The sequence below is a fragment of the Acipenser ruthenus genome, chromosome 11 (assembly GCF_902713425.1).
Source record: "Acipenser ruthenus chromosome 11, fAciRut3.2 maternal haplotype, whole genome shotgun sequence".
NCBI lineage: Eukaryota > Metazoa > Chordata > Actinopteri > Acipenseriformes > Acipenseridae > Acipenser > Acipenser ruthenus.
The window spans coordinates 38,221,034-38,242,584 of NC_081199.1; the positions used below are offsets into that span (position 1 = coordinate 38,221,034).

A 21,551-nucleotide genomic window follows, 5' to 3' on the forward strand; every position below is an offset into this window, starting at 1 on the left:
TTAAACTGTGTTTGTTTGAATTACTTTATTACTCACTGAAATTGCATTTGCTTCTATCGTTGAATTCTATCAGACTGCTGTGCATTTCCTAAACAGACCCTTAGTGATGTGGCTTAATGGCTTGGCAATGGGATTCAAAGTCTCATAGAGAATAGTAACAATTATGCACAAATTTCAGACATATTTAATATAAATGTCATTTTTGATTTTTTTTTTTAATACAATATATTACAACACTTGCATCCTTTTACCACTTATGTACAAGTAGAAAATGGCTAAATAATACTTAAATATACATCATAGATACAAGAGACACATCAAAAAAGAACTGGTGTTCCTACATTAGCTTGGCAAAAAACAGCTTTTAACATGTTACATATGTGGGTGCCAATGGTCTACTCTTTTACCAAAATGAAACAGGTATTTTCTGTTAAGTTAATTTATATTTATATATATATATATATGTGTGTGTGTGTGTGTGTGTGTGTGTGTGTGTGTGTATATATATATATATATATATATATATATACACACACACACACATATATATACACGTACAGACAGATACATATACACACACACAAAAAACTGCTGAAATATTGCAAGTATCAGGAAAATCCATGTTAGGAGGTTAATATTGGGGCTTCAAAACAACCGTTTTAACAATAACGTTTTATGGTAATCTTGGACTAGCAATTACATTTTAGCATGGGCTGTACTATTTATTAAATTATTATTTTTGTTGGAGGTGGGAAATTAAATGTACAACATTAGGACTTGAGGATATTTTATCAATCATTAATTAAATGATTTAGATCAAAAGTTTAGCAGAGTAAAGAAAAAAAAAAAAAAGCTGTATCAATGAAGTCCTTGCAGAGATATCTGGGCACAAGGAGTTCTTCTCTTAGCTTTTTTGCAGTCCATCCATCGACAGCTCATACCTGCAAAAAAATAAATGTTAAAATGTTTGAGAGCATTCACTGTAACATCTTCTGTACACAGGATATACAAGGTGTTTCGTGAGGTAAGCCCGTGGGCCATTTCTGACAATGCAGATTCATGCACTGGAGAAAAATATAATTAACAAAAATAATATTACTCACCACTGTGTAAATCCCTGGATCAAATCATGTTGGGAAAGGTCAACCAAGACCTGAAAGCAAAAAAACAAAAGGCCCTTGAAAGTCCTTCACTTTGGATGTTGCACCAGTCTTAGCAGTTTAAAGAACAAACGTCCCACCGAGTCATTCTGCATTGGTGGCAAATGGATTATATTTGTGGTATGTCTTGCTTATTGAAATCTTTTGAAGGGGCAGTTTTTTTTATTCAGGGATACAAAGACATTTAGTAAACACAGGATCTGTGGGCATAAGAGGATTATATATAGATTTTTAGTAAACAAGGGGTGTGAGTGGAGTTAAATACATGTCAAGAGTCCTGCATCGGGTCGGGTACCCGTGGGTGACCCACAAAAGCGGGTCGGAATTTGAACTTTCGCAGTTTGCGGTTCAGGTCAATAAAAAATAATTTTCGGGTCGGTATTTGAATCACCAAAAACATTTTCTGTCCTTTCAGCGTACTCATCTGTAACCCTTTCCCAAATAACATATTAGAAGGTTAATGTACCAGTATTTCCTGCGATTAGGGATACGTTGCAAGATCTTTTTATCACTGCTTGGCGATATTAAAAATGTTTGTGAATGAGGTGAAACAAAAAATAGAGCAGGGTTTATATCATGTGGTGGATAGTTTGAGAGATAAAATCAGAAGTGTGGAATTATTTTGGAATCATAGCGAATTAAAATAATGAACGTGTCACTGGATTCGTTGCTTGTAAAACCAAAAACCATTCATTATGTTTTTGTGAATGACAGCCACAAAACTGGTACATCACCTCTGTGAAAGCACAGGTGTAGCTCCCTTTCAACTGGTGGCATGAAAGGAAGAGACAGGTAGTTTATAGTAAAGTAAGTAGAGCTAGTTAATATGTTAGTGTTAAAATATATCCAGACCACTAGAGAAAGCTACCGCGCTGTATAGCCTATTGTGTAAACTCAATCTGTGGAGAACAGTAGAGATATCTGTGGGTGAATGTGAGAGTGTGAGAGAGTCAGTCGACGCAGGCAGTAGGTAAAGGACAAACACTTGCAGGTTTGGGTCGGGTTGCATGTCTTATTAAAAGCAGGTCGGGTCGTGGGTAAGACGGTGTTGCAAAGGGTTGCGGGTCCGGGTTGGAAGTGGGTCGTAAAACTCTGACCCATGCAGGACTCTAATACATGCCCCACACACCAGCAAATAATAAAATCACTGTGTCAATGTTTCAGGAGACTGGGCAGAGGTATTAAACATGTACGAGTTACACTAACATGTGACCATTTTTTTTTTTTTTTTAAGTGGGATTTTACAACCATTGGGCTTCATAATAATAATAATAATAATAATAATAATAATAATAATATCATTAGCCAATATTACCTTCCCAAGTTCTTTTCTTTCATGTGACGTGAATGACTTGTTGTGCTTTACTGCAATATCTAGCTTTCTCCTCTGGGCTTCTTCAAGAGGTACAGAGTATTCAAACCTTAAGGATGAAAAGAGGTATTTATGAGATTGTATGCACCTGTCCTGTCCAAAAAAATAGCATAGCATAGGTTTCTCTTATGAATGAATCTTTAAAGAACTAAGCCAGCTGAGGTGTGTGGAGTTAGAATTCCCTGTATGGGAAGAAGTTCAGGGTTTTCTTCCAGTCAAGACAAGGCGGTTATGTTGGAAGGATGTAACAAACTGCTCATGTACCCGCGACGTCGGCTTTATTACTGTTCATTAAGCTGAAGGATCCCTCCGCACAGGGAGTTCACACTGCATGTTTGTTTTTGTGTTTCCTTCTCACTCTCCTCCACTTAATGCTTTCTTTGCGAGATGGTTTCATGTTACACCTGTTCCCTGTTATTGGCTGCTATTGATTCTTTGGTCCTGCTTTAAATCAGGAGTGGTTTTAGATTATTTTCTTTGATAAAGGTTGTATAATGCCGATACGACCATGTAACAGAAATGAGAGGGCGTCTGTTTCACAGGGCCACAAAAACCAACCTAAAGATGACATTGTCTACAGAGATCTTCAAATAAATAATAAAAATACACAAATATTCATTCAGTCAATACAGATATATATTTTGGCAATATAGTTTCCCAAATGTGTCCATAGCCTGGGGAAATGGTACTTTTAAAAAAAAAAAAAAAAAAAAAAAAAAAAACACATTTCAGCATTTAACCATGATTATGTTATTGCTTGATACACAATACAGTGCTTGTAAACATGGCCTATGCCTTAAGTAATGGAGAAAACAGGCAAGCTTTTAATCAACTACTTAGTCAGAAAACACAGAGACAGGCACTAATCTTTTTTGTTCCTTACTTCTCATCAAACAGAGGGTTGACACTTCTCTTTTTCACAGTTGTTTTTTTCCTTGAGGACCAGCTCCTTTCTGGAAACAAATAGATCCGGACATATGGATCAGATCCACCCTGGGAGGCAGCTATTAAATTCCTGTGCAAATGAATATGGAAAATAAATAAACAAACATATATATATATATATATATATATATATATATATATATATATATATATATATATATATATACACACACACATACACACACACACACATACATATTATATTATATTATATCCCCCTCAGTATTAACGGATATCCGAGGTGAAGGACTGTCCAAACCTCATAATATGAAAGACTCGACTCCAGTAAGAGGCCCAAATAAAATCTTAGTCCAGCCCTGTTTTACATGGGACAGTCCGCCAAAATCCAACATGTTTTACAAGCAGGTCAGAAGATGTTTGCTGTTCTGGCATTTTATTTTACACTTAAGGGAAAATGTCCTTTTCAGAATTTTATTAGGCCTTTAAAGCACAGAGTGAAAACTTCCCACATTTTTAAAAAAAAGGAATACAAATAAATGTAGAGCAGGGATAAAATAAAATAAAATTACCTGCAAGAATTAACAAGTACAGTCAGACTCTTCCTTTGGGGTACGTAACGCACAGTCACCTGTATCTCTCCCAGACCGCCAGCCTGGTAGTTTGTTCCACTGGGAAAACACACAAATTCACATTTAATTTCTGCCAAGCAATGGAAGGATTACATTGTTCACTTATAGTGCACATATTTCCCAGAAGTGGGTGCGATATTTGAAATAAAAATAAAAAAATGCTGTGTTTGTCAGTCCACTTTAAGAGTGGCAGGTTTAAGCCCCAGATATCTCTAATGAAAGGGACAAGTCTCATCAAGCCTGCATTCCTTTTAAAAGGATTGGATTTCAGTCACTACAGCACCATTCATTCAGCCTTAATCCACAACATACAATCTGAGGCGGTATTTGAATGCACAGGTTTCATTTTCAGCCACTGAACTTGGACTTCAGGGTGAACACTTGGCAAATTCTATAAAACCAATAGGAAGGAAAAGAAAACTACAACAACAACAACTCACTTTGGAAACGGAATCTGGTCTTCTGTGAGGTCAAAACGGGAAGAGCAAATGGACAAGTCAATACTCTGGGTATCTAATCTTGTGCGTGGCCGCGACACAGAGGATGTCCTCATGATTGGCGCTGCTGGCGTCATAGGCTTCGATTCCCCGTTGGAAGAGGGTCTGAGATTGTTGTGGCTGCTGCTCTCTCTCTCCAGGTTATCCTCGGAAAGGGCACTATTTAGTCTGTTAGCTGGGTGTGTTGGGTGTGTTGGGTGTGTTGGGTGTGTTTGGTGTGTTTGGTGTGTTTGGTGTGTTTGGTGTGATGGGTGTGATGGGTGTGATGGGTGTGATGGCGGAGTAGGGAGTAGTGGGTAAGCTGGGTGTGCAGTTGGTGAAGACGACTCATTTCTGCTGCTTCTCTTATTTTTGATTGACAATGGGCCTTTCTTTAAGGCGTTAAGGCCAGTGTAGACACTGTCAGGGTCTGGCTCCTTCATGGCAAGGACCTACAGAGAACAAGCCAACATTATAATTGTTATATTGGGTAGAGGAAGTATGCAATACTAAATCAGACCAACAGGAGAGTGTCTAAAACATACCAGTATACCCCCCCTCCAAGATAATACACTGTAAATTAAGCAACTCTGAATGCTTTACTCAGGTTTGATTTACATGAATTGTACAGTATATTAAATAATGCAAATTTAAAATGTCCATGCAAATTGAGCAAACCCAGACCCCAGGAAATAGTCTTCATTAACAACCAGCAACAGCAGAAATAATGCACAAGTGGGTCACCTTAAGCTGTGCTCCGAGAACTGTGGTAAAGAACGCCTATATTATGGACAAACTGATGTACAAGAAACCTATTCATAGGAGTAGTAAATAACTTCTTGTTCTAACAAAACACACTTCTTTGAGTGTAGCAATTAACTATAAACCAATAACCGGAACTACTTAGAGAAACTTAAAACCTGTGTTTTCAATGACCACTGAGGCAGCCACCATATGCTCATTCCTCAATAGAGTTGACAGTTGGACAGCAGGGAGTGCCAACTGTTCACTGGTACAGAAGGAGCTGAGAGGTGTGATCAGACTGCCTACCCTCAGCATGGCTTTCATCTTGATCATGCTGTTGGGTCCAGCATGCTCCAGCTGGAAGCGCTGGTCCATGGTCATTTCTGCAGCAGTCAACAAGCGTTTGAGGGGGATTGACAAAACACCCAGGGCACATTTCTTGTCGTCGTCTTTAATCTGGTAAACAAATAGCACAGAAACTTATGAAAGAAAACATTAGTTATGAAAAAAATGTACTTGCATGTTATAAAAGGGAGACAACAGGGTTGGCCTTAAATCGTATGCACCTGCACCCTGTTCTCAAATCAATAACCGCAACTGCTTCAATTGTCATTTTCTTTTGTGCCACAGCTAGTGACTTCTTGGCTCAAGATTAGGTTCGCTTTGTACTTGTAAGCTGAAGTTGGAAAACATTACACAAGCACTGTGCAGTTACACAGCCTGTAGCTGTGCAAGACAGCACAGGCACAGCAGTTAAGGTACTGTACAAAAACACATGTAGGTGGAGTATTTAACGTATTAACTTTTTGGAAAGTATTTATATATTTACAAAGTGTAGCAAGTCATATATCTTTGTCAATTGCATATTCCAGAAATTCCAGATAACCCTCTAAATCAAAAAGTATGAAATAAGTAGTCCAATACCTTGATTGTAAGACACTGAGAGTGAACATTTTTGATGAAGAAAGTAAAGGACTCCTCCCACACTGGATCTTTGGTTGAACGAGAGACCTGAAGTAAGAAAATTGATTGGATATTTCCATTATTACAGGATAACATATCATTGCATGCATGGCTGAAATGTTGCGATATAATAACGAAAGGGCAAATCCATAAAAGGATTAAAATCATTTAATCATACATCAGGGGGTTTGGTAGGAACAAATACTTTAGCACAGAAACGTTGTGGTGTGCTGTAACTTCAGGAAACATGGAATGCGTTTATTTTAGTCAAGATAATCATGTCTTGTCCTATAGTGGTCCAGTTTTTAAATCCAGAGTTTCAAGTCTATGTTGAACCTGTTCAGTACCTTGCTTTTCTGCAATTCTTTGTCAATGGAAAATTCCACATGTGCTGATGGCTCTCCGTTGCTCTTCTTTGACTAGGATGAAGAAACAGACAGAGAAGGTGTGGGATTGTGGGATATGCTGGCCCCAAACTAAGACAGTTTGTTGGTTCAGGCCCAGACTGCCAGTGCAAACAACCCTAAAATCATGGAGCCCATTTAGTGAGTTTTTTGCTCTCTAGCAAAGAGAATCCCTTTGGCTAATTACACTTGGTGTGGAAAAAGGCATTGCTGGTTCAATCACAGGCTCACCACTACATTGAAAACATGCCTGTTACATTGCATGTTTTCTGAACGCAGACAAGTTCCTTACAACATAGCTGGGCAAGGAGAGACATGCATTACAAAACTCTGTACCATTTAAAGCACACCCTCCTCAAGAAGGTGGAGAATATTTTAATAAAGAAAAACACATTTAAGACAATATACAGTGCAATATAAAAATGCCATGCAATTAGATACACGAAATGTTTGATAATTCAAAATTTACAGGTTTTGTTTCTTACAAAAAAAATCTAATACAATAGCTTTAATCCTGAACTTCAGGACATCCAAGGAAAGCGATCAGTTAAGGACTCTTAAGACTAAACAGATTTTCAACTGAAGACAATTCAAAACCACAACAAATTGGTTCATACAATTTTAGGGTGTCCTTACATCCAGGAGGCCCTAAAATAGGCAAGCAACAGGGAGGCGCCGAGATTCAACCCCACTGGTCTCTTCAGAAGCTGGGACTATACTGGGCAAGCAAAAGAAACTGAAGCCGAAGCCTGAAAGGACTTCATTACCATACAATCTCTCTCTATTTAGGCCAAAACATCTCCTTGCTCTGGGGTGTATTTACAAAGCAGTCAGACAGGTACCACAAGAGAAGCAGGGCTCCAATTACAAGCCGAGTACATACCCAGCAAACGCAGTTCAAGCTCACACCCATCTGTTCTGGAAGCAATAGAGGGTGAGCCAAGCGAGCTGATGAGTCACTCAGCCAGCCATGCTATTGACAATCTGGGAACACCCTCTCCTGGCAGTTTAATTAGGCTATGCCAGTTTGGTCTAGTACATGCCAGATATCCTAATCTGTTTTTATAAATGATCACTATTTGAATACAATGTCAACTAAGGAGTTCCTTACCTTAAGGTACTTGGGATTTTTATTCTTCTTCATTCCATATTCATTGTTGCTGTATTCAAAGTGATTTCTCTGTGAGCAGATAAACAGACAAGTAAACATTAACAATATACTGTACAAAAACAAGATGATATTTAAAAAACAGAACTGCAGGGGCTCCCAAGTGGCGCATCCAGTAAAAGCACTCGCTAGAGTGCAGGATGCGCTCTATAGCCTGGACGTCGCCGGTTTGAGTCCAGGCTATTCCACAGCCGACCGTGGACGGAAGCTCCCAGGGGGTGGCGCTCAATTGGTCGAGCGTCGTCCGGGGGGAGGGAGGGTTAGGTCGGCCAGGGTGTCCTCGGCTCACCGCGCACCAGCGACCCCTGTAGTCCGGCCAGGAGCCTGCGGGCTTGACTGTAAGCTGCCCAGAGCTGCGTTGTCCTCCGACGCTGTAGCTCTGAGGCGGCTGCACAGCGAGTCTGCAGAGTGTAAAGAAGCGGGCGGCTGACGGCACACGCTTCGGAGGACAGCGTGTGTTTATCAACACAAAACTGCACACTGAATATTACTTACAGGTAGGTTGTAGGCGCTGTCCAAATACACAACCAGTATCGCACATGAAAGATTGTGGTTATTCTAAAAGAGAAAAAAAAAAAACATGGTCTTAATTCACAAGTGTTAGTTAAACCACCAACTGTTTTTGACAGCTAAGATTTACAGACCCGCTGATGTTGATATTTCCAAGTTTGCAGAGTTTTAGTTTAAGGTAATAAAGGGTCCTAATTCACCCCAATTAAAGGCTGTTTTATTGGCATGAAAAAAAGTTAAGGAAGTACTACCCTTCTTACACCAAGACATAGTTTGCACCATCAGTGAGGAATAAAAATATTCAATGTAAAGATATTTTAAGTTTAAAGCATGCAGGTGAAGTCGGTTTACAGCAGTATGTTGTACAGTGCTGTGCATGGCTCCTACCTCCACCAATCTGTCCAGGTCCATCAGTAAAGAAAGCCACTCCAGCTTCAAATGCACCTTCCCTCTCTCTATGTCACTCAGCGGGAACCACTGTGCAAACATGTGAGTATAGGTTATAAAAAAAGGACAACTAGGAAGTTACAACACTTTAACTAGTCTGTTGATGCTCTAACTTCTCTTGATATCATTATTCCCCATTTAAAGAATAAGAGGTCTGCCAAGTTTTCTGGCCAAGGAAGATCCCCATGGAGAAGCTCCATCGAATCACCAAAATGAAGGATCTCACCATGGAGATCAGACAATGGAGGAGGAGATGGCATGGCCATCCCAAGAGTTGCCCCTAGGTGGACACCGGCCGGCAGGAAAAAACGGCTGCTGACCAGTTGAGTTGACGATTGTTTGTGGACGCCTTGTGTACTGTATGGGACGAAGAGGATTAAGTAAAGTACGCAAATAAAGAAACAAAAACAAATCTTACCTCATCCACGACTCTGTCTTTCATCACCTCACCAAGTTCTATGACGAGACTGGAAAGAAAAGAAAATATTTAAACCAATGTGAAGAAATCTGAAAACAGGCAATTTGAGTTATGGATACTGTATACCATGTGGGTTAGTTAAACAAATACATTGACAGATGCAGTAGAACGACTATAGCAGTAACAGATCAGCTCACCTGCCAAGAAAGTCATCTTTATCAGGGTCTTCATCAAACATCTCCAGCTCTAGATCTTGCCCTGGAGCCTCGTGCACCACAAACTGAAATAGAAGAACCACCACATCTTAGCAAAAAACAACACAACAGAGAGCAGCCATTTCGATGTCAATTTCCTGTAACCCTTCATAACATGCAAGAGACCTCAGTGCCACAAGCTAAATTAACAGTCTGGCATAATGGGACAGTTCTAACATTCAAATCTCAGGTTATTATCACTATTATTGGTTTTATGATCAAGTTTCCCCATTCCAAATATGTAGTGCCCATTGTCTATAAAGCTCTGTGTATGTTGGTACCCACCTCATAAACTTCATTCCATTTGGGATTCAGGTTTTCCTTAATGGTTTTGCTACGATTGCTCTGTGTGCCGACCCTCAGATTTGCATATGGATCAGACTTGCCTTTTACCATTCCCATCATGTAGGTGTCTTTTGGTACCAGGTCTTCGGCCTCTATCAGATGAACTCTTACCACACCCTGAAAACACAAACATTCGGTCCTTAGAAATGGATCCCCACTCGAGGAAACCCCTGAACAACATTGCTTACAGCGACACCTGTTGGCAGGGAGTATTTTTTTTACTTCTAAGGCAGCATTTGCATAGTGTGAGAAAACTACTAATTAATTACAGTTAATAGGAGGAGATACGTTGAAAGGTTTAATACCTCATGGAAGTTATAAATGCTAACGAACACACACAATATTAAACATTTTACTGGCAACTGAAAAACAGAAATGGTCACCAACTTGAGAGAAAACCATGAAGAGCAGTCCAAACAGCAGTGTTGCACAGCTAAATCTCCGTATAACTGAATCTAATACCACAGGAAACTCGCCCAAATACGAAGTGAGGACCACACGAGAGGAGCGCACTCACACTTGGAAGAGGGAACCTCATCTGGGCCAGCTGCACCTGGTCGATGAGTGGGACGCAGTAGCGGTTGGGTAAAACCATGTAGGAGGAGATGATATCCAGAATTGCACCGTCCGACATGTCACTAAACAAAGGGGTACATGTCCACATGCTTATTACTGGGGTACACCTTCTATAGCACATAATAAAACAATGTGCAACCAGGGTTGGGGTCAGTTTCTTTTTAAAATCAATTCCCAACTCCAAATTCAATTCCACGTACTTCAAACTTGGAATTGTAATGGAGTAAAAGGGACGGGAATTGGAAATTGATTTTAAAAAGGAAATGGACAGCAACCTTCTGTGCAACATTAATCGTTTCAAGTTCTATTGAATAAGCACAAAAAAATAACACAAAAACAACTACGTAAAGCTGTTACTAGATACAGCACAGTGATCCCGTTATTTTAATAATTCACAAATTCGACTACAGTTAGGCCCGACAACAGCAAATTGCACATATGCTATACTGTGTATCAGCAGTAGGACAGTTAAAACATTAGACAATTCACCATCTTCAATGTTTCACTTTATGTGCAAGACAGTTAGAGGAAATATTTAGGAAGCGGCAGCAACTGTATAGTATGCAAAATATTTATTTTTTAAATGTATGGTACCATTTTACCAGGTTGACAAGAATCCCACAGTAACCAACTGCTCCTATAGTAATTGTAATGGAATGTTTAGAAACTTAAGCTGTTATAAATGGGGGGGGAGGGGGGGGGGGGGGGGAGTGGTGGAGTTCATCAGGAACATTTTGTCAATGTCCATCATTTATATACCTTATTTTTTTTAATAAATGTGTTATAATAGTGACAAGTTTCTTTTGATGCTCGGTATATATAAAATTACTTTAATCCTGGCACGTCCAGTAAGTTTGTTAGTCCAGTCCAGTTGATTTCCAAAAGCTATTAAGAGAAAATTAAAATAAAAAATTAGGAATATGAAAAATGTTCCCAAAATACATATTATATGCATCATCATCATCATCATCATCATCATCATCATCATCAAATGGGGGAAACAGTTCAAGTAAAAAAGTTAAGACAAGCTGGGATAGCATTTCCACTGCCACAGGTATAAATACAGAATCTGAGCCATCCGTATCATGGCCTATATCCACTCTACAGTATGTACATATAACAATGTAGATGTGACACATCAACAGATAGACAACGTCTGGCTATCACATGACTCTCTTAATGTGTTCTCCCATTTAGGGGATATAATTCATCTGTAATTGTAACATCTGCCAGACACATATGTAAATGCTTACTATCATTTAGTACACTTGCAGGTTACATAATTACCAAATGTTAGGGAGAATGAGGGGGGAAAAAAAAGAAGTAAAAATCAACTTACTGGTCGTCTAATGAAGAAAAACGTGACTCCTCCCACCAAGGGGGACTGGCCAATAAGCGGCTCCAGAATGACTCGCAATGTGCCGTGAAGCTAAAACAAAACACAGCTCTTTCAAAACCTTTCACTCTTCAAAGCTCTCTTAATCATCCACCTCCATGGTCTTGCCTATTTGTTTAAGCATGCAAAGAAAGGCTCTACAACCTCAGTCAAGATCAGGGGCCCTGTTCACCAAGCGTTTACAACACAACGAGTTCATTAAAGAATGAATATCAAAACTGCATTTTATTCCTAACCAGTGCTGTATTTTGCTCTCAATTGAGAAGAAATCCTCTTTTTGTCTGTTTTCCTTTCATTTGCACCTGTTTGCACTTTTGCTTAAGTTGTTCATGCGTCAGCCTTTACAGATTTTTTTTTTTTTTAAATCAAAATTACAGCAAAAACTTTTAAAAAACTTAGCACACTGTAAGAAGAAACCAAGAGAAAGGGCCAAAAGGGTTTGAAGCATGTCCACCGAATTAATGGCAGAAATCAACCCGATTCATTCCTACCTGCATTCCTTTCACTCCAGCTTTGCATATCTTTTTAATCTCCACATTGATTTCACAGTCTGCAACATAACTGAAAGTAGAAACATTGCAGTGGTTTCAGAGCAGTGCAGCAGCGTACGCATCATTATTTAGTTCAGAGGGTTTGTTTTCTTACATCTGAATTTAATACCTGCAATGTCAACACCATCCACTTTATACCAGTATATACAGAACAAAATAAAACCCAGTAAGGTCAGTATGCTTTATTGCATCCTAATCAGATGTTTTAGTTAGGAGTTGTATGTTATTTATTGTTTAAAAAAAAAAGAAAAAAGTCTCACAAGTGAAAGATGGTTTCATTGCATTAAAGGTACATACAGGTCATAACTATGATAACCTCAGCCAATACCTTACATATCTGTAAAACCACAAGTACCGATATTTGTTTATTTTCTGTGGATGGTACATCATGAGAAACTACTTTGGTTGTGTGCAATATCTGGATTGTCTTCTACAAACCAAATTATATAAATCAGACTTGAATGAATGTCCTTACTAAGTTTCATTACAATTGGATCAGTGGTTACTATAAATAATCTATATCTAAAAGCGTGACATACATAAATCCAGTCATGACGCAACCCAATAATGGCTACAATGTACTCTTTGCTAGTTACAACCAAACCTATGACATGTTTAAAGAGGAATGGCTTTACACTTTCAGTTTTGTTCCTTTACATTATGTAAAAGAATACAGTATGGACCCGTGTTCAATTAGCAGAAAAGAGGCCATAAGAGAATTGTGACGGGGTACTCCCCCCGCCCCTGTGCATGTCTGTATTTGTTTATTATTATTATTATTATTATTATTATTATTATTATTATTATTAAAGCCAGTGTTATTATCGATTATTGTAAGACCTGCAGTTTGGCTGCACAGGTGAAGTGTTCAGGGAGTGGAGAACGCGAGTAAGAGAGCTTGTTGCAGGTATTTGTTTTGTTTTGGCCCACATGCCGTTTGTTCTGCGTTTGTCTGAAGAGTTTATTTTTGTACCTGATTTGCAGGTCCAGGATAACTTGTCTCTTGTCAAGTCCTTTGGTGCACGCCTTCACTCCTTTGATCTTGAGGGGCTGCATGCCAAAACAGATACAATTCAGGGCGGAGTGGTTTTTTTGGGGGATATGTAAACTAAAAATAGGACAACGCACCCCTGGGAGCAAAATCAAAAAGAGAATGTCATATGAAAGTGAATGTTTTGTCAACATCGTGGCTGCGGCAGCTTTGAAAAAAAACAACAGACCCAAAAGGGTTAATTTCTTATAGGACAGCACGAGCGAAGCTGACAGAGAATCACTGAATACAGCTAGGTACTGGCATTTATTTATTTCTGTATTTTTTGGGAAACCAAAAAGTCACATGACCCCAATATGTCAGCAGTCTAAGGTAAAAAGTCAAAGTGAAGGGCGCCATTAGATTTTGCCTGAGGAGTTCCACAACACTGAAAAGTTGTCAGTTTAAACTGGTTAATTAGATATTAGAAACATTAGTAGGTGTGGCTATGGTGGCAGATTTACAAACTCATACAAGCTCCCCTTACAGGAATGAACAGTGGTGCATCCGCCACCTCTTTGCTTTGTGTGGAAATTAACAGAAATGTCAAGAAGAATAAAACAGCAAGTACTTTAATATGAAAATGTGAGCGATTTATCCAGTAAGGGCGATCAACTTTAACATCTTTAATGGGTACACAGCTATATGGTCAGCCTCAGTATTTAGTCAGGCATCAATAGGCAAGAAACTCTTACTGAGGACATTACAAGTTAGAAAGGTTAAGTTGGCAACTACAACATTTCATCAATAATCTGAGAAGCTAGCCGTTTATTAACTGGTAATTGAGAGATCCTGCTTCCTGTACCTTTTCTCCAAAGTGGATCTTGGTGAAGGTGAAGGTCTTGAGGTGAATGTTTGACGCTCGTACTGCTGGTTCAATGCTGTTACGGAATACCTTCTCCATAAAGATCCCAAAGTAAGGCCAGGCTTGATCCAGTATCTGTTAAGGAGCAGACAAGTTCAATCCTGTGGAAATTCAGCTTTTTAGCGAAGTCACAAAAAGTAGAGTTAATTCCTTCATTACCTGGTTCAACCAGTCTGCCTTCTCTACATCAGGGAAATGAACCTGCAAGCATACGACACATACGTTAGGAGTGTACTGTACAGTATATGCATCTAAAATGAATATAGAATAAACATCACGCACAGCGAGACATCTTTAAAGAAGCTGTCTGGTGCTTGTTGAGTGTTTGCTTCAAGTGATTAGTTAACTTTAAGCACATGCATTATTCTCACAATTAATATATTTCCTGAAATATGCCATGTGTTTAATCAGAGTATATAAATGTTAATACAGAGGCCACATGAAAATGTCCATTCTAATTATTATGTTTACATAATACAAAATCAGATGTACAACTAATAATCTCATATTCTGTAAATTCATGCCCTGCCATCTCCCCTTCTACTCTAGTAAACACTGACATACTACAATGCTGTCAACAAACCTGCACACTAAAGACTCAGATGAATCAAATTTATATTTATTTCCTGATTTAAAAAAAATGATATAAGCATAACCCTGTACCACACTAAATGAGCTCTACTATACAAAAGCAGTGCTGGTACAGAAGAATGCTTTTTATTTATGGCCAGTAAGCACTGTGCATTGCATAGGTCTGTGGCAGCGAGGCTTTGACCAGGTTTTTGTTTCAAATAAAAAAAGAAAAAATTTATTCCATTAAGGTAATACTAGTGAAAATGCTTCAAAAGAACTGCCTCGTTTCAAAAAATAATTCTTTGTTTGAATAAAAGTCCCTTGAGCACTCCTCACTTCGAAAGTTGTTCTATCAAGCTTCCTTTAGCAGCTCACAGAACAGGTACTTTGTGATCCACATTATTTAGATTGTATTTGATGAGAGTATATGCAAACAGTCCAAGTCATGAATTTCAAACCGTGCTGCAATGAATGTAATATTTGATTTGTAATTGTACATTACTAAACAGGGTTCGGAACATAGGTTAAATGACGCTGCAGCATGTAAAACAGTAGCTTTCCCCCTCACACCGGTGTATGGATGCATTGTGTCCATCTGTTCCGTTAATGAACATAAAAACACTGAGCAGCAGCAGCAGCAACATTAGACAACACGTACTGCCCCACAGAAAGCTGACCAACACACCATTTTTATATCCTATTTAGTATGCAGTATTCATAAGCTGTGAAACCTTTACATTTACTTTAAGTGGATCCTTTTTTTGTTTTTAAACTATAAAATCAGAAGAGTTAAAATTCACACCTTTTTTGTGACATTGGGCATTTTACCTTCTGAAGCCAAGCATCTCTATTTTAGTGGACAAAGCTGAGCCTGCCATCCTTGAAGTACAAAATAATAAGCTTTAGAAGGCCATGAATTAAATCAAGGATAGCTGGTTGGAATGCACCCTCCCTGACAGACTGCTTAGCAAGCCAAAATGTTTTTAGTGCTGAAGAACAGACAATTCGACAAACAAAAACAAAATTACTATTGATAACTAATTAGTTTGTGGACTACCATAATGCATCAGGAAACTAAACAACTTCATTTTAAAACCTTGTTTGGTTCCCTTATTGAAGCACAATGTGGGGAAAACCCAACAATGGAAATACATTATTATATAGATATATATATATATACACTATTAGATAGATAGATAGATAGATAGATAGATAATATATATATATATTATATATATATATATATATATATATATATATATATATATATATATATATATATATATATATATATATATATATATTGCATACTGAAGTGCCATCCTTGCATTCTTATATTATGCGCTCTGTTAAATTATTTACTGTACATGGATACAGTGAAATATACTGAAGAATAATTGCTTATAAAATGGATAATTGTCTACATTTAAAATATGCAAATCACTTTAATGAGATCAGCAAGTCGCTCTGCAAGTGCTGTGTTACCCCAAACATTACCCATTTGCTGCTAATGCAGACTAGCTGGGTGGGACACATGTTCTTCATTGTACCCGGACAAACTGGTTTCTGCAGTGGTGCCTGCCAGCACTGACATCACAGTTAAAGTCGTACCAGTCTTGGTGGTCACCATTTCACTTGTTTAATTCCAATCACAGAAACAATAGTCCTTTTGTTTCTGTGTATTGAGAGTTCTTGTGTCTTTTTTTTATGGCAAACTAGGGTAAACTATGGTGTATGCATAGTATAACCATGGGAAAAGCACAGTACAACTGCAAAAATACCATGCAACAGTACCATGGCAATCTTTTAGAAGGCCAGTCACAGCATGACCTGGGTCAATGTAGCCATTGAATCAGTGGTAGTTGCTCAATATTTTCAGCAGCTATCATTGATTTCCCTTGATTTAAATTCACAATATATCTGAGCATTTTTTATAGCTTCCCCACATTGTCTAGATGAAGACAATGAGCCTCGTAGAATCGGTTATCAGTTTTCACAAAACCAAGTGTAACAGGTGCTCATAATTACCAACCTTTCAGGATATACTGTATTTCTAGGACAATATTGTATGCAGTATATCATGAAAGAAACCTGCAAGCTGATGCACACAATGACAACTCGCATGCCTTGTTACAAAAGAGCAGAGAAACAAAAACACAACCACACACTTTGACACAGTAGTTTTTGTTTTGCTGTGCAAGTGTGGATTTAATAACCATAAAAGGAAATACTTGGTTTATTTCCTCCAAATCACATAAAGAAACAAAAAAATCAATCTGGGGTAATGTTTACACTGTCAGTTTGTTCCAACCATTAGAGCTTTTATGAAAACAAAACAAAAAAAATCTCTTCTGATCTTTTGCCCAATGCATTTCAACAGACCTACCTACATGTTGAGACTGTATGCTAAGCAGACATCTACAATAACAGAAAGCTGTTAGCCTACATTCCTATTTGGAGAGTCAGAAATGCTAGGAGTTCAACAGTACTGTTCACTGCACAGAACGTCCCCATTTGAACCTACAGCATGGAGCCACTTAGCAACTCAGAAAGAACAATGAGGACAGTAACCTTTCAATTTGATTTCTATACAGTAAGTTTATATGTGCTAATAGGCTGCCTCATCACATGGAAAGTGTAATTATATAAATTTAGATAGATAGATAGATAGATAGATAGATAGATAGATAGATAGATAGATAGATAGATATATTAGCTCAAAGAGCCAGCTGCCCAACGTTTCGATATGTTGTACATATCTCTCAAGGGAGCCTGTGTTTGAATCAAAACATTGGAGGTATTTATAGGTTTTTGATGGCATGACAACTACTTGTTATTGTTTACATTCAAATCCATGATTTATTCTTACATGATGTAATGGTGTTCTATATATTGTGACATATATAAACACACTTCTGGACCCACATTTTATAAACTGTTCAACTGAAACAACAAGCTGTACCAAATTGTTTTGATCCTTTTTGTTCATTTAAGTGAACATGCAGTAAATCACTTGAGGGGTAACTTCACAGTCCAAATGTGGCATTTTGATACTATCAGTTTTCCACTAACATAAGATACCCCAGCTCATACTTTCAATAATGATAACCAATAAGTATGTTCCTAATTGTTGGAAAAACTAATGAGGCTCCACTGGGTAACAGAGGGCCTGGTTCCTTTCTCTGCAGGCCCTCCCTAGCAACAACACAGCATACCCACACACACAGGCACTGTAATTTAACTTTTGGCTCTATGCAGTGCTTCATATCTTCAATCAAAACCTTGAGAAATTCAAATCCTGTTCCAGCTACCTCACGAACACCAAATATAGCCTCACAGTGGCAAATCTAGTCAAGATTTTTATGCTTACAAGGTTATAAATAAATAATGAAAAAGTGTGTGTTTTTGTAAGGCTTATAACTTCCCTAAAAACACAGGTTACAATGTTTTTGAAAACAGTTAATTTTTAATGAAAACAGTTTCTTACATACTGCTAATTCATTTTTTATTTCTTTATTTTACTTTTCATACACAAATTATTAATACCATTTCAAACGTTTACACGGGAGATTGCATCTTGTTTATGAGACATGCTCTGATAACTGATAGGAGTTGACCTAGAAAATCCTAAAATTAGGTTAATAGCGAGAGTTATGCGTAGAAATGCTATAAGGTTATCTATTTACAAATACAAATAAATCTGGCTTCTACTGCTGTCCTAATGCAACCTTTCACACAAAGATCATTAAGTGTAAAACACAGCCGTGTGGAGTAGTGGTTAGGGCTCTGGACTCTTGACCGGAGGGTCGTGGGTTAAATCCCAGGAGGGGGACACCGCTGCTGTACCCTTGAGTAAGGTACTTTACCTAGATTACTCCAGTAAAATCCAACTGTATAAATGGATAATTGTATGTAAAAATGTGTAAAAAGTAATGTAATTGTATGTAAAAATGTGATATCTTGTAACAATTGTAAGTCGCCCTGGATAAGGGCATCTGCTAAGAAATAAATAATATTGCACTGCAGTTTGAGCTGTTCCAGTCTGTACCTTTATTAGGTCCACTTTTTCTCTGGTTTGCTTAATAATTCTCTCAGTAAAATCAGGATTAATTTAAACTGTTTTGTAACGGAAGTCGTTTCCTTCCCTGAAACACAGATGTGTTTTTTTCCCCACCCCATTATGGTTTACCGAGTAAACCAAGGCCTTCCGTTTCAAATACGGTTGCTGAAAGCTGGGTAACCACTGGAAACAAGCTCCTGCACCTTAGGTTGGGTTTCCTCCACTGTAGTTGATTTACATAAACAAAACAAAAAAAAAAACCCTGTTGTGACGGCTTAAAGCGCTATTTACATCAGCAGGTTTCAACCTAGCGCCAGTACAGTCTACAGGAGGGTCCGTATAATTTGGGATGCCACAGATTACATCACCATGAGACGCCTGTCCAACAGGCAGTGCTTTAATTTAGCCAAACCCAGACAAGGATTTCCTGTCACGCAACGTTTATTACAATTTTTCTGTACAATTAAAGTGAAGGTCCCTTAACATCTCCTGTACACCACTTAATCTGCATTCAATACGAAAATGTATCACCTCACTTCAGTAATTTCAGCTGAAGAAAAAAGGCCTCTTTTGCTACTTCTGATAAGTTAGACAACACAAACAAGCTTTTTCATTGGCTCAGGTCTTTCTAGATTGTCTATATTAAAAAGACCAGGAAAAGTGAAATATGAAGGATACTTCTCAACAACGTATTAGTATTCAAGCAGCATGTAATTAATTCAAGCAGATGTAATTAATGTTTATGTTGCCATACTTGTTTCGAAATCATGCACCTTTGCACATACCTAACAGCTTTAGTTTAAACGTCTTTGCTTGTAAACAGGGTAGTTCATTCTATAGCAATAGTCATGGATTCTAACAAAAATCATGCACGTTTATGACAAAATGCTACACAGATTAAATGGTGTTTGCAGGGAGAAGGTGACATAAACCAGTGTCACGTTTCAAGAGAATGAGCCTGGGGAAATAGGATAGAAGACCACAGCAAGTAGTATAGAGGGTCACAAATAGGAAAACTACAAGGCGGCTTTTATGGTACTGTAATTTGATCCATCAAGATATTATTTAAGTAGCAGGGAAAATGTGCGTTCTGTATACTTACCCAAGCAGGCATATTGAGTTCCTTCAGTCCTTCTGTAATGACATGTCGTTCATTGTCCAAAAAATCCACAGCTGCAGCAAAACGGGCCAATTTGCTTGTTCTGTTTCTTTTCCACCACATCCACAGCATCAAGGCAAGCAGGACCCAGCTGATGCTCAAGCCCAGGTACCCTACCAGGTACACGGGGAACAGGTAGAGGAACACCTTCCCGAAATGTATGAGCATTTCCACTACAGCCTGGTTAACCGCACTCGATCCATCTCCGGAATCCCCAGTATTCGCAGGCGTTTCAGAAATTTTTGGCTCACTCTCTGAAAAAGAAGTGCTCGTGTTTCGATCTTCTTTCCTAGCCTCGCTCGCAGCTCTCATTTTTTGCTTTTTTTTTTTTTTTTTACCCGACCTCAAAATAAATAGATACAAAAAAAACTGTCAAAAACTGGTGCAGCCTCTGAAAACTGAGTAGAAGTTAAATAAACAGAAAAACAAATCCACGTTTGTTTCAACCCAGATGCACAACCTGTTTAATCATTCGGGTACAGTTCATTATACTTTTTGTATTTGTGTATATATTGCTTTCTATCATTACTGCGATTGAAATGAATATTCTCTGCTCTTTACTGCATTTTAACTTCCCGATTTCGCTCGTAGTTCATTTCCCTTGCCTCCCAACTCCAGGTGATTAAGTTTACACAAATTAGCCGTCCTCCTTTCCACACCCTTTGATCAGTGCGCAAATGCGCTTTAGTGGTCTGGATTGGTTGGAGCGCAGACCGAGCCTTACCTACACAGCTGGAAGTTGTCAGCCTACAATGATTTTGACGCTTTCACACTCTCACACCATGCACACCGACTGACTCATCATTTGTCTTTGCGGAATGCAAAATACTGTTTATGGCAGAACATTTTTGGCCGCGAGTTTAAATAATATGATTACAGTGTGTTTATTATCACAGTGTGATTGCTTATGTCAGAGTTATAGCCTGCAGCCTCTAGTGGTGTGATTGCAACATGTATCCCGTGATCGTATTATTATTATTATTATTATTATTATTATTATTATTATTATTATTATTTGGAATTGCCATTAATACCTTATACAGTTTATTAATGCACCCAAGCTGTTCTTTATAAGCAACAGTGAATAATACTGAAGCAAACCTCAGTTAACGCAGGCAGGTGCATCACACAAGGCGAGGCAATCCACACACAGGCGGAGGGCGGGCATTAACCCGAGACCTCTCGCAAACCATAGCGCCGATACCGCTGTACAGAAGAGCCGAAGGTTTGAATGCGAGAAAACACATATTTATTTGATGTAAAGTATATCAACAGGTGCATTCACTCACAAAGGGAATCAATCTGACTGCTTTGTATTACAATTACTGAAATGCTATGTTGTTGTTTTGTATTATTCTAGGTTTGTTAAGGTGCTTTGACTGGGAGTTCAACTGCTTTTGCATTCTAGACGTATAGAATATTAGTAAGCCCCAGCACCATCTAGTGCACTACATTGTATTGCCTGTGTGTGTGTGTGTGTGTGTGTGTGTGTGTGTGTGTGTGTGTGTGTGTGTGTGTGTGTGTTTGTGGCTGGCAACTAGAACT

At 38.4% G+C, this 21,551-nt stretch overlaps 1 protein-coding gene across 1 annotated transcript; it reads right to left on the reverse strand.

Annotated features, from left to right (window-relative positions):
• Window positions 1-183: 183 nt before the first annotated feature.
• LOC117426169 (extended synaptotagmin-3-like) lies at window positions 184-20,731 on the reverse strand. Its single transcript, XM_034043518.3, has 23 exons — window positions 19,950-20,731; window positions 14,374-14,415; window positions 14,155-14,289; window positions 13,293-13,369; window positions 12,260-12,329; window positions 11,712-11,801; window positions 11,202-11,257; window positions 10,314-10,434; window positions 9,737-9,913; window positions 9,395-9,477; window positions 9,198-9,246; window positions 8,720-8,809; window positions 8,318-8,380; window positions 7,766-7,834; window positions 6,598-6,669; window positions 6,212-6,298; window positions 5,594-5,743; window positions 4,508-4,995; window positions 4,008-4,106; window positions 3,416-3,547; window positions 2,476-2,581; window positions 1,104-1,153; window positions 184-941 (listed from the first exon to the last, which is right to left on the reverse strand). Exons 1-23 carry the CDS (start codon window positions 20,316-20,318, stop codon window positions 905-907), a joined length of 2,712 nt encoding a protein of 903 aa, XP_033899409.3. The 5' UTR covers window positions 20,319-20,731; the 3' UTR covers window positions 184-904.
• Between the last annotated feature and the right edge of the window lie 820 nt (window positions 20,732-21,551).

Bases quoted from the DNA above. Each gene is read 5' to 3' on its own strand.
- LOC117426169 (XM_034043518.3), bottom strand. From the start codon at position 20,318: ATGAGAGCTGCGAGCGAGGCTAGGAAAGAAGATCGAAACACGAGCACT. The intron at 9,478-9,736 runs GTGGGTACCAAC...CTTCTATTTCAG, and splicing joins AATGGAATGAAGTTTATGAG to TTTGTGGTGCACGAGGCTCC. The intron at 6,670-7,765 runs GTAAGGAACTCC...TCTTCATCCTAG, and splicing joins AAAATCCCAAGTACCTTAAG to TCAAAGAAGAGCAACGGAGA.